The 12,487-nt window shown below is 34.8% G+C and overlaps 1 protein-coding gene across 8 annotated transcripts; it reads left to right on the top strand.

Annotated features, from left to right (window-relative positions):
• The first annotated feature begins 4,634 nt into the window (after positions 1-4,634).
• Positions 4,635-12,050, top strand: LOC115982282 (cyclin-dependent kinase G-2). 8 transcript variants are annotated; one of them, XM_031104844.1, is made up of 9 exons: positions 4,635-4,973; positions 5,674-7,046; positions 7,593-7,728; positions 7,832-7,920; positions 8,103-8,214; positions 8,301-8,407; positions 8,505-9,126; positions 10,341-10,417; positions 11,393-12,034. In XM_031104844.1, the coding sequence occupies exons 2-7, from the start codon at positions 5,701-5,703 to the stop codon at positions 8,602-8,604; spliced, it is 1,890 nt and encodes a 629-aa protein (XP_030960704.1). In that variant the 5' UTR covers positions 4,635-4,973; positions 5,674-5,700; the 3' UTR covers positions 8,605-9,126; positions 10,341-10,417; positions 11,393-12,034. The 8 variants fall into 8 exon arrangements, with proteins under 8 accessions (XP_030960704.1, XP_030960702.1, XP_030960698.1 ...); XM_031104842.1 differs by lacking the exon at positions 4,635-4,973 and having other exon boundaries at positions 5,124-7,046; positions 8,505-8,679; positions 9,043-9,126; positions 11,393-12,050; XM_031104838.1 differs by lacking the exon at positions 4,635-4,973 and having other exon boundaries at positions 5,124-7,046; positions 8,505-8,865; positions 9,043-9,126; positions 11,393-12,050.
• The last annotated feature ends 437 nt before the right edge of the window (positions 12,051-12,487 follow it).

Below are 12,487 nucleotides of genomic sequence, written 5' to 3'. Positions count from 1 at the left end.
AAAAAAAAGATGTAATCAACTACTTTAAATTTAATTATTTGTCGATAAATTATAGAATTTGTAAGAAAACACCCTTGAGTACATCCTAGTAGATAAAAGTGCGTAAGAGTGATTTTTTTAATGCCATAACATTAACAAGTTTTTAGTGGTTTATAAATAAATGATTGTCTATAATTTGGAGTGCATTGTTTGATAAATAAAATCACTATTTTTTATTTTATTGTTTTTAATAAATATATTTCATGTTACACATGATCTACAATTTGAAATAAATCATATATATACTATATAATGAAAGTTGTGTTATATCATTATTGAGCCAAGTGATTTAATCTAAGTGTAACATGTTGTATAACGTACTTGTGTGATGTGGCATACTAAGCACATTAGAATTATTAACATAATTTACATTTAATGAAATTTAAATTGCTATAATTTACATGAAAATTATATATAAAAATTTCCAAATGTTCCTGTCAACAAATGCTTCTAAAAAATTGGAGAGTTTATCATAAAAGTTGAGTTTGACATGTTGTGGCTGTGCCAAATAGTTTAACAAAAGTGTAGTATGTCATACAACACATACTTTTATCATGTAAATTGCCATAATTATATTCAAATTATTAATATTATGGACTAAGTGGAAATTTATGGTCAAAGTTTTGAAAAGTTTAAAATTATTATTTTGATTAAAAGTTTATTACCATACATTCCTAGCAATTTAAAAAGAAGATTAATTACAAAAAGTGTGTCCATATAATATGGTTGTGTTAAAGTGGTTCAATGTAAATGTTATACAATATACATCGTATAGCTTGCTTTTGTCATGTGGCATTACAATAGGTACATTAAAATCATTAACATAGTTTAATTTAAGTCTAAAGTTTTCGATAACTTTAAAATAGTAAACCATTATTATTAAGGCTAACTATAAAATTCAACAAATTTAATAGAAATTTTGCTATTTATTTGAAATAATTTTAATATTTTGTTAACTTTTGACTTTTGGATAAAAACTTAGTCTTACACATTGTATTTTTGTCATGTAATTGAAAATAATTTTTGCTCTTTTACTTTTACAATCTATTTTATTGTTTAATTTTAATTAGATTATTTTTAAAAAAGTCCAATATGTATATATTTCTTATTATTTGTGCATAGTATGGACATGGTATTAATGATATTTAATAACATTAGGAGGAAAGTAGACAAGTGTTCTTTTCGATTTTCTTGTCAATATCAATGATTTAATTAAAGATTCAAGGCATGCCCTTCAAATAAATGTTGATGTTGTTTTGAAACATGGCTTGTTTCTCTTGCCACCAACTATTGGATTGAAATGCAAACGGAAAATGAAAGTGTTGAATACTCAGTGGCGGAGCCAAGAATTTATTTTTGAGGGGGCCATATATATATATATATATATATTTTGTGTGTGTATAAAATCTAAAATAGTAATGTACAATACTTCATAACTCAATATGTGCTATAAACAACAACTAAATACATGTTAATATAGTAATATATACTGTATATTTTAATCAAACTAATAAAGTACATTTATAAATTATAATGCCATACAATATATAATATATTGATTATTATAATAACAAATAATATATTATAAGGAAAATAAAAAAGAAAGTAAATGAAAAGTAAAGTAAAAAAATCAAAACAAAGCAAATGAAAAATAAAGTAACACAGGAGCACTACACAGGGGTGAGGGGCTTACAGAAGCTTCAAGCTTGTCTTTCACTTTTTCTTGTCTAGTCTAGTCACACAAAACTTTTACTTTTTATATTATAAACATAAGACTGCAGCAGCAATGGGAAAAGGAAATAACTAAAAAGAAAAAAGAAGAAGAAGTCAAACGCCAACATAGAGAGAGAGAGAGAGAGAGAGAGAGAGAGAGAGAGAGAGAGAGAGAGAGAGAGAGAGAGAGAGAGAGAGAGAGAGAGAGAGAGAGAGAGAGGGCATTGTGAGCAAACTGTTCTACAACTGTGTGGGGGACTTGGTGGTGTGGTAAATCAATAAAACTTCTGACCTTTCAATTTATCTACTGCTATGGTACAAGTAAGCGCTAGATGTATTGGGATGAAAATTAGATTTTTTTCCCTTTTATTTGTTAAGGTAATTGTTAAAATACATATGTGTTCATTTTAAAGATGTCAAATGTTTAATTATTGTAGTTTTTGACATATATATTTATGGATCGTATTCTATTTAAATGAAAGTTATGTTTAAAATAGACTTATCTATGAATATATATATATATATATATGTATGTATGTATGTATGTATATATGTATGTATATTATTGGGTATAGGGGGCCAAAATGATAAAGTTTATTTAAAAATTTTCAAATTATTTAGGATAATTCAAAAAAAGAGTTCTTTAATTTTTTTAAAAAATTTTGGGGGGCTAGGCCCCTCTCGATCATGCTAATCATCTGCCTCTATGAACACTGCCATGACCATGAAAGTTTAAATCCATACAAAATATGTTGTTGATTTTATATTTAGTAACTTAAACTAACAATCATTCTTCAACCATTTGATTTTAAATCCTCAAATTCAAAACATAATTGTAAATATTCATATTTAAATGTAAGTTCATGAACTAATTACTCACTAAATATTGGCATTTCATCTCATAAAAAAAAAAAAAAAAATTCTTTGGTTATTAGTGAGGTACCAAGGTGTTCGTTTGAAGTTCAAGGAAGTGCAAGTAAGACTTCCATGGTAATCAATGCTATGCAATAAACATGTGATGAAGTTGAAGGCCATCCCATGCATTAACATGGTTGATCACCACTTTCATGGTCATGGTAATGTTTTCTCTCTCTCTCTCTCTCTCTCTCTCAAGGAAAGCAATCATCTCAAATTTATATATTAATAAAACTTAAAAATCTATCCATAAACTTTATGGATAGACCAAAAAAAAAAAAAAAAAAATCAGTTTGTACTTATTCAAGTGATTTAAATTTAAATAATTTTATTACTTTTCTCCAAAATGAATCATAATTGTATCTCCAAAATGAACCAACATATGGGATATGCCATTTCCATTGTGAATGCTCTTACAAGCAAAAGAAAATGACCTCCAAATCTGTGCAGGAATGGCAATGGGTTCTCTCATGATAAATAAGAAATATACTATATCTTTTCATTGACTTGATCTCGATTCTTATCAATAAATGATAATGTTTCTAATGTGATGTTGACATGTAAGTGAAATCCCTATTTTGCCATTGAATGATCTGTTTTAAAATTTTATTGCATGTATTGTGTTTATCATAAAACTTAAAGGTGAATTGTCATTTTCACAAAATTTTGGGGGCAGCTTTTGTTTTGTTAGTGTAATTAGAAAAGGGAAAATTCAAAATTGCATTGAGCTCCCCTGAGTTTTTTCGGTATTACACTCAACCCATGTAAACTATTTACACTAATCACTCATGGATAATTGAAAATAGGTTAAAAAAATATTGAATCTTGTATTTTACTCTCCACTTAAACTATTATCCACATCCCTCAAATGAGAAATTACGAATTTTTTTAATTTTTAATTTTATTTTTTTCAGAATTTTTAGAGTCCTTTTTCAATTATCAAGGGAGGTGAGTTTCTTATACTAAGGTTAGGTTTGGATAGCGCGTTTGCGCGTCTACGTTTCCCTCTTTTTGCGTTTTCCACTTTTTTTTTTTCCCCAGCCGTAGTTGTTGACCAAGTCTTTCGTGAATAGTGCATCGTGCACTGTTTATGGACCCACAAACTTCACTTTTTACTTACTTTTTTCATTAAAAATGGCTCCCACGGTACTATTCACACATTAAAAATTTATTTTACTACAGTATTTTCAGTTTCAGCAAAAGAAGTTCTATCCAAACAGACCCTAAATCAAAGTCAAGGTGAGTGTAATGGTAATAATAAAAAATCTCAGACAAGAGTTGGCCAATGCAATTTTTTCTAATTAACTATATTTGGTTTGACAGAAATTGATTTCTAGAAAATATTTTTTGTATTTATGGGTTTTTAGGGCGATGGAAAATGTCGGTCAACTAAAAATTATTTTATGGTTAATCGTAAAATAAAGACACTTATGGTGAAAACTAGTTTATTCTTTCATTTTTTGTAAACTATTTTTATATCTCACCCAAAACTTATCAACCGAACCTTCACCCTCCACTTGCCACCATCTCCCACCCAGCCACAACCCTCCACTAACATCCATTGCCACTGATGGCCGGTAGTCGTCGGACATCGCCACGATCCTTGATCATGATTTTTTTTAATCTAAAATGTTCCCTTTTTAATTAAGAAAAAGCAAATTGTAATGGATGCATAATGGGTATTCCATCCAAAAGAGAAAAAGTGGAAGGGGTAATCGTAAATTAGGTAAAGCCACGTAGCATGATGAATGATTGGGGGGGTTAAGGTCGGTGGTGCGTGGAAGCCCAATGACAGTTGGAAAAGACCCAAAGGCAAAGAGCCCAATCATATTGGGGGCAAAACCCCAAAAACCATACCCAATTGCCACGCTCCACTCCATCTCCAACTCCAACTCCAACAAGTCCCCATCAAAGATATTTGAATATATATTATTATTATTATTATTAAAATAAAAATAGAAATAAAAATCGAGAGCCACCCACCCCATCGAGAGAACCCAAAGCCCATAATCATACTCAGACACTCTTTCTCTCTGCGTTTACCTTTACCCTTACCTTGCTTTTTCTCGATTTAGGGCTTTCTCTCTCTAACAACCCACCACCACTCGCCGCCGCCTCTCTCTCTCATCGCTTAGCTGAAAATCTCAATCCCTGGCTACAAAACCCTTTTTGTCTTCTCGCATGGTAGACCGACGATTTTTCCTTATTTTTTAGGGTTTCGCTCCTCGATTTCTAGGGTTTTGATTCTCAGCTCTACTTCTCTAATCCGAGTGAATTTCGAGCTGAATAGCACGAATACATCCAAGGTCTGCAAGTATTTCCTTTTTCTTTCACTGATTTAATTGTATCGTTTTTTTTTTTTTTGTTCTCCTATTGTTTTTTTGGATCTCGCTTTTTTTCGATTTAGGGTTAAGCCTTTGTAATTTCTTTTTGTGCTTTTTTTTTTTTGAAAAAAGGGTCAGGCGAATTTTATGTGTTTGATTTTCTGATTTTGGGTTAGAGTTTTTATAGAAAATTGAATTGGGGTTAGGGTTTATTGTTTTGAAAAAAAATTAAAAAAAATTGTTTGGAGTTAGATTTTGAGATTTATATATATACAAAAAAGAAAAAAAATATATGGCGGCTGGGAGGCATGGGGGTTATCGCGAGAATGAGTTCAGGGACCGCGAGTCCAACTTTGATTTGTCGAGGAGGGATTTTGCTAATGGCAAGGAAGATTATGATCGGGTTAGGAGTAGTAATGGTAGTCGTGAATATAAAAGGGGTCGAGGTCGGGGGGATATAAGAGACAAGGGTAGGGTTAGGCAGAAGGATATTAAGGAGAGGAAAGTGGTGAATGGTGGGTATCGATCAGCTTCCAGTAAGAGTGATTCGGGCAGTAGTGGTGGTGGTGGTGGTGGTGGTATTGGTGGGCCCAGGCGATGTGGGCTTGCGGCTAGGACTGTTGATAGGGAACCAGGTGAGTTGTCAAGTGAGTCTGATGATGCTGTTGAATCCGAATCGCAGGTTAAGGATGCCAGTGTATCGAAACTGATGGAGAATGGGGGTCAGTCTCCACCTCCGCAGAGGAAGAGGAAGTTTTCGCCTATAATTTGGGATAGAGATGAGAAGGAGGTCAATAATTTGTCAAGAAGTAGGGCGTCCACGACAGTGGCAGCAGCCCTTCCTCCTCCCCCGCCATTGCCTAAGGCATACCGTCAGTCACCTAATGTTGTTCCAGATGGTGGTGTACAAATTTCTCCTGTTAAGAGCACTAAAGATGAGAGTGTGGAGCGATCTTCATCGTCATTTGAACCTCCTTTGGCACCTGGATCAGGGGGGCGTGCTTTGTCCGAGTCTCCAGTAGAATTGTCTCCTGGGTCGCCAAAGCAGCGGTGGGGTAATGATCTCGAAGCAGAGCAAATAGAAGATGATGATTATGTTCCAACCCGGAACATTTCGTCTTCAAGATGGGCAGCTGGGAATAACTCTCCGGTTGATGAAGGTGAAATTGTAGATGATGAGGAAATGCCTAGAAGGAGAAGGAAATTGCCTCCGTCGGAGTCACTGGAGGCTGGAGTACACAACAAGTCTTTGAGTCCAGAGCTTGGGGAGCTCAGGAGAGAAGGCTCTGAAAGATCTGCAGCTAAATCATCTGAATCTGATGAACTAGTTGCCCATGCTAGGTCTTTGAGTGGGGATGATTACACTGGTAATAATTTAGACAAGGATGACTACATGGAGATTGATGAGGAACGTAATAAAAATTATAGTAGTGTTAGCCAGTCAGATACAGATTCTGGGGATGACGATGATTCTCAAGGGACACCTGAACCCTCTCCTTCAGCCTTTCCCCAAAGAAGCTTAAACATGCTTCAGGGTTGTAGAAGCGTTGATGAGTTTGAGAGACTAAACAGAATAGATGAAGGCACCTATGGAGTTGTATATAGAGCTAGAGATAAGAAGACGGGGGAAATTGTGGCATTGAAGAAAGTAAAAATGGAGAAGGAAAAAGAAGGTTTTCCAATGACATCTCTGAGAGAAATAAACATTCTCCTTTCTCTTCATAACCCATCAATTGTAGATGTTAAAGAGGTGGTGGTGGGGAGTAGCCTTGATAGCATTTTTATGGTGATGGAGTACATGGAACATGATCTCAAAGGGCTCATGGAAACAATGAAGCAGCCGTTTAGTCAGAGTGAAGTGAAATGCCTAATGCTCCAGCTTTTGGAGGGTGTTAAGTATCTTCATGATAACTGGGTGCTTCATCGGGATTTGAAGACATCAAATCTGCTTTTGAATAATCGGGGTGACTTGAAGATTTGTGATTTTGGGTTGGCACGACAATATGGGAGTCCATTGAAACCATATACTCATTTGGTGGTTACCCTTTGGTACAGGTGAGCTGCACTAGCATTTCCTTTTGCATAGAAAATGATTTTGGTCTTGTTATATTTTATCATATTTTGTATCGTTTCATTATAATTTCTTTACCTTCATGTAATACGTCCTTCAGTGCTTGATATTCATTGTCCTCTGTATTTGTTTGTAGGAACCAAAATGTTTATTGTATCCTACCAAAAAATGATAATTCAACTCAAATTAATTCATTCCCAATGGAGCTCGTTAATGGTGTAATTATTGCTTTTGTGGTTAATTTGTCAATTATTTAATATATTAATATTTTGGTGTACTCATGGGGAGAAAGCTCCGAGACAGAAGTTTTGTTACTACTGTTGGTGATTTTTACCCCTAAAAAACAAGTGCATGTAATTCATGTCAGGCGTAACTGGTCATATCTGTATGGGTTGTGTTTTGGTGTTAAATGTCTCTGTTTCATTTATATGTTATTATTTTTCTTAATCTTTCTCTCCCCATCCATCCATCTGTTATTTCATCATTGGCATAAAGTTGTAGTAGTAAATATTCCTCTGTTTGTTTGGCAGGGCACCTGAACTTCTGCTGGGAGCAAAACTATATTCCACAGCAATTGACATGTGGTCACTGGGTTGCATCATGGCTGAATTACTATCAAAGGAACCATTGTTCAATGGGAAGACTGAATTTGATCAACTTGACAAGGTAAATTAGCCTAGGTGGTTTTTGGTTCTGCTTGATTACTTCTACCCTTATCTATTAGGCTTTTGTCACGACTCTATCGCTGATGCATTTTAAATGGTGTCAGATTTTTAGGATTCTTGGCACACCAAATGAGACAATTTGGCCTGGGTTTTCCAAGCTCCCTGGGGTCAAGGTCAACTTTGTTAAGCATCAGTAAGTATTAATAATCTAAATCTATTTTCTACCATTTACTGTGATTATGGTGTTCTTATTTTTGTCACTGTTTTCCCAGGCTTCCAGCTTTTGGTGGTTCTGGTCTGGCTATCTGGCCTCCTTTGGTGACCCTTTTCAACAGTTTTGAATGTTTGTATTAATCATAGACATGTTCCTTTCAGGTATAACCTATTGCGGAAGAAATTCCCAGCTACATCATTCACTGGATCACCAGTTCTTTCCGATTCTGGATTTGACTTGTTAAACAAACTTTTAACTTATGACCCTGAGAAGGTAAATTACCAATTAACTTTCAAATCTCTTGACTAAACTTGTTATCACCAGCGTTTTGACATTTAAGTACTGTTGTGATACTTCAGCGGATTACAGCTGAAGCTGCTCTTAATCATGAATGGTTTCGTGAAGTTCCTCTACCCAAGTCCAAAGAGTTTATGCCAACTTTTCCCGCTCAACATGCTCAAGACAGGTACATGGCCCCATAACCTATTTGCTTGAAGTCTGATTGTATTTTTTAAAATCATGCTATATGTATAATTAATCTGTTTCTTTCTTGTTGTAACTAGGCGTACGCGTAGAATAATGAAGAGTCCCGATCCTTTAGAAGAGCAGCGTAGAAAGGAGTTGCAGCAAGGGCATTTAGGGACTGGTGGTGTGCTTGGCTAAGAGCAATGAATCTCTGAAGTGGCCATGATCTTCATACTTTTGTTTTGTACAACACTAACTAGTGATATGGTTGAGGTGAGAGACCTGCATTGAAATGAAGTTCCAAACACTGATTTGTCAGAAGATCAATCGTGCTGTTTTTTTAGCAGGCACTATTCAGTGATTTGGGTGGAAACTATTTTTTTGCCTCTTCCTGTCAACTGGAGTCATTGCAGGTTAACTTTGTTCTCCAGCTTTGGTCAACATAGCTTGCATTGCCAGGTGTGGCATGGATGCCTTTTTTCTAGTTAAAAAAAAAAAAAGTTTCAGCTGAAACTTGTGTATGTAACATATTCTCATTGGCACATTGTAAACTTTGGATTTGAAAATTAGAACAGTATGGATTTTCTATCAGCTATCTGTTCTATCCTTTTTTAATTATCGCATTGTGTTTGCAAGAGACGGTTGGTTGGTGTGAAGTGGAGGGGATGCTCTTTGCTTTCCATTGACGAAGAAATTGACAGTAACCATAATACTTCAGAGGTAATTTATTCATTTGATGTCTATGGAATGTTTCCAGGGATCAGGATTGTGCTTTACATCCATGAGGGATAATGTTTATAATGTGGATGCTAGCATAGTAGCATATGCTGATATTTTGTTTGTGTGAGGGAAACTGACAGTAACCATAATACGCATGATGTTCAGATGCCATAGAGGATGTTTATGTTCTATTGACCCTAGCTGCATAAATGGTGGTGTGGTGGAATAGATGAATACTTCTCCTGGGAATATTTCTGTCCTCAAGATCCATGACTTTATTAACCAACCCACTGCAGAATATTTTCTAGGGTGGTAATATTGTTTTGTGCATGATTTGATTATTACCTACCTGTGAAACTTCTTTTTTTTTTTGTGGGGGGGGGGGTGGTAATGTTGCTTGGTTCTCAATGCACTGCTGCTTTCATAAAAGGCTCATACTCAATAGGTTTAATGTTTAATGGCTCCACATAATGGTCCGGTTCCTGAGATTGAGGTTTCAGACTTACTCTTAGGTGATCCAACCATGTCATTGTATAAAATGATTGCATTGAATCTTGTTTTACATGGAATGCTTATTGGAGGATTTGGATTATAAGAGGGCATGATGCCACTTATTTAAGTGTGGAGATATGAAACTTTTATTTATTAGTTATATATGTTAATTACTAATAAATTTCTAATTTAGAGCTGCAACCCCCCCCCCCCCCCCCTTTTCTCCCTGAATGCTGCGTCTGATGTGTCAAACTGAGCATAGTTGAAGGTGCCTATAATTCTAAATGCTCTTTCATTTATTTAGGTTCAGGGCATTTATTTAGCTCTATTCTTTGCAATCCTATTTTGCTTCAGTCTATGTTGTGAAACTCAACTTTCATTATGCAAGAGTTTAAAGGCCTAAAGAGAAATCATAAATGTTCAGTTTCAAGTTTCTGATAAGGGGAATCATTTTGTAATTAGGTGTCTTTAATATTGCTTGTTCTGTAATGTTCAGTTTTCCGTTGCTGCTAAGACGTTTCATAATGTAATTTGCTGCTCATGTCTCCTAAGCATAGTTTTATGCTCAATAGTATTGATTCCTCCTTAAGAAGGCATGGAAATGAACAGAGTATTAGCTTTGTCCTATCCATTGTTACTCTTTGTACTAATGATGTGAGAAGATTCAAGATTTAACTAGTTCTAGAGTTTTTTATGACATTTGTCTGCGAATGTCACTGCAGTATCAAAGCAAGCAGGTTGAGGAGGTTTTCTGGGATTTATAGAACTTCAATTAGTTGTCCCTTCTGGCTCGCTGGAGGTACAATACAAACCTTTGTTATGTGTTTGGTTACAATTAATTTATACTAGTATCATAAATTTGTTTATGGTGTTAATTGTGCCTTTTGACTGCACATTGTTAGAAGTTCACATTCTGGTCATGTGGTGAACTATGGCCTACTCATGTAGTTTCATTTGACTCAAGTACTTGAATAAAGGAAATCAAATCAAAACATGGAGAGATTCTGTTCAGAATTCAATGCAAAACATACCATGGTCTTTTTTCTTCACTTGTATTTTAATTTTAATTCTATTTGTTGATAAATGAATCATAACATGATGGGGACCAGTACTGCAGTCTGTGTAGGCATACCGTCTGATCAAGTCCCAGTGAATAGCCGTTGGCACCAATTAGTTGCTCTCTCTCTTCTTTTGCCTGTTAAGTGATATATTTGAATATGGGGAAAAAAAAAGATGCTACATCTTTACCTTGTATAATATTATCTTTACATATATGTGCAAATTATTGAAAATTCATTAATGTGTTGTAATAGTTGATACATGGGCATGAATACTAGGAATGATATAGATTTATTTTTAAAATTCCTGGTATATCTTAGAATTTCAAATGTGTAACCAGTGGTGCTGGTACATAAAGCAGGAGATTATAGAATCAATTCCTTTACTTGAGCTATGGTTTGGCGTTTGGGTTCACCTGATTTACTCATACTAATTCTGAGGCGCAGTTATTTCTGCTTTGTTAGAATTGCTGTTGGTCATCTTACTGGGAATTGCCAAATTATATTATTTTTTGTTAGAAGCCTATGCAATTCTCATCTTGTGCATAGTTGTTGATACTCTATTTTTTTTTTCTTTTGGTTCTGCCAGTGGGTGGCTGTAACTTATTTTCGTCAGATTTTTATATTAGACATTTTGGATCATGTTTGTTACTTTGTATATAGGTCTCCAGTTGATATCTTTATATAGTTGCTCATGTGGTATGATTGTAATATAGGCACTGCTGGAAGAGTGGGCTGCCTGGAGATGGGAAAATTATGAAAGTGTCCACTTTCCATGCTAAACCATAATGGAGATTCAGTAGGTGTAAGCAGTATAGAAAAATTAATATATTTGTCATGTGCATTGTAATAGTTGTGTCCAATGAGGTTAAAGCTATATATTTGCCAGGAAAATTTGCACGTTTTGCAACTCATTTTGTATTCACATTAAGTGGAGTATTGTTGTGGTTGCTCCCTTTGCTCCTATCAGCCTGTCAGATTGGTCGGTGATGCTACCACAGTTGTGTAACGACCTTCTGAATTGTCGACATCAAGAATCTAGTTTTGGTGACTGGATGGTTATTGGTTAGCTGAGGTGATTGTTACTAACCTTTGCTTTCTCTGTGGGCCAATTAAATGTCTTAATGTACTAATTCAGGATGGGGCTTGGGCTGAGAATGCTTCTAACATACCCCCCGAGTTAAAAAAAGCTTTACCTCACGGAGTTGATGTTATATTGAATTTATCAATGGAATTGCTGACACATCTATTACTTAGATAATGTTAAGAGCGAAAAGGACCTGACAGCTTGGGAATCTCCTTTGTAAGTCAATGATGCGTAATATTCATGGTTGTGTATTTGATTTTATAAGTATTGACCTGTTGCACTTTGTTATTGTCACAATGTGACCAAATATAGATACAGGCCTTTGGATTCTGTGGTGGGTTCAGGCAATGTAGCTATATTTGCTTGATCTACTTCCTTGATATTTGGCTGGTCTTTATAAATAATCTTTTCAATGAATTATCCATAATTTTTGTGTCAAGAGTGTAAGTCTCCTTCCTTCTCTGAATAATGGGGGCTTTGGTTATCTTAGATACTCTCTTGGCTCTTTAGAAAAAGCTTCAGACTGGTTAACAGAAGCATTTGTCAAACAGTAAAACATATACACAAAGCACTAACCAGGTTACGTTCAATGAGAACATTGATTGAATTAATATATCTATTCTTTTTGAAGTAGTGTTTCAGCTTCTAATCAGACTATCTCACTCATCATTTAATAAGATATTCCAAAAAATCGATGGACTGAAGGTATGATGAGTTTAGGACC

This window comes from Quercus lobata, chromosome 3, assembly GCF_001633185.2.
Source record: "Quercus lobata isolate SW786 chromosome 3, ValleyOak3.0 Primary Assembly, whole genome shotgun sequence".
Taxonomy (NCBI): Eukaryota; Viridiplantae; Streptophyta; class Magnoliopsida; order Fagales; family Fagaceae; genus Quercus; species Quercus lobata.
The sequence above is the reverse complement of the archived record's forward strand: the minus strand, read 5'-3'. Positions and strand labels throughout refer to the sequence as shown.

Coding starts and splice junctions, on each gene's coding strand:
- LOC115982282 (XM_031104842.1), top strand. CDS start 5,284: ATGGCGGCTGGGAGGCATGGGGGTTATCGCGAGAATGAGTTCAGGGAC. Junction 7,047..7,592: donor GTGGTTACCCTTTGGTACAG/GTGAGCTGCACT, acceptor TTTGTTTGGCAG/GGCACCTGAACTTCTGCTGG. Junction 7,921..8,102: donor GTCAACTTTGTTAAGCATCA/GTAAGTATTAAT, acceptor TGTTCCTTTCAG/GTATAACCTATTGCGGAAGA.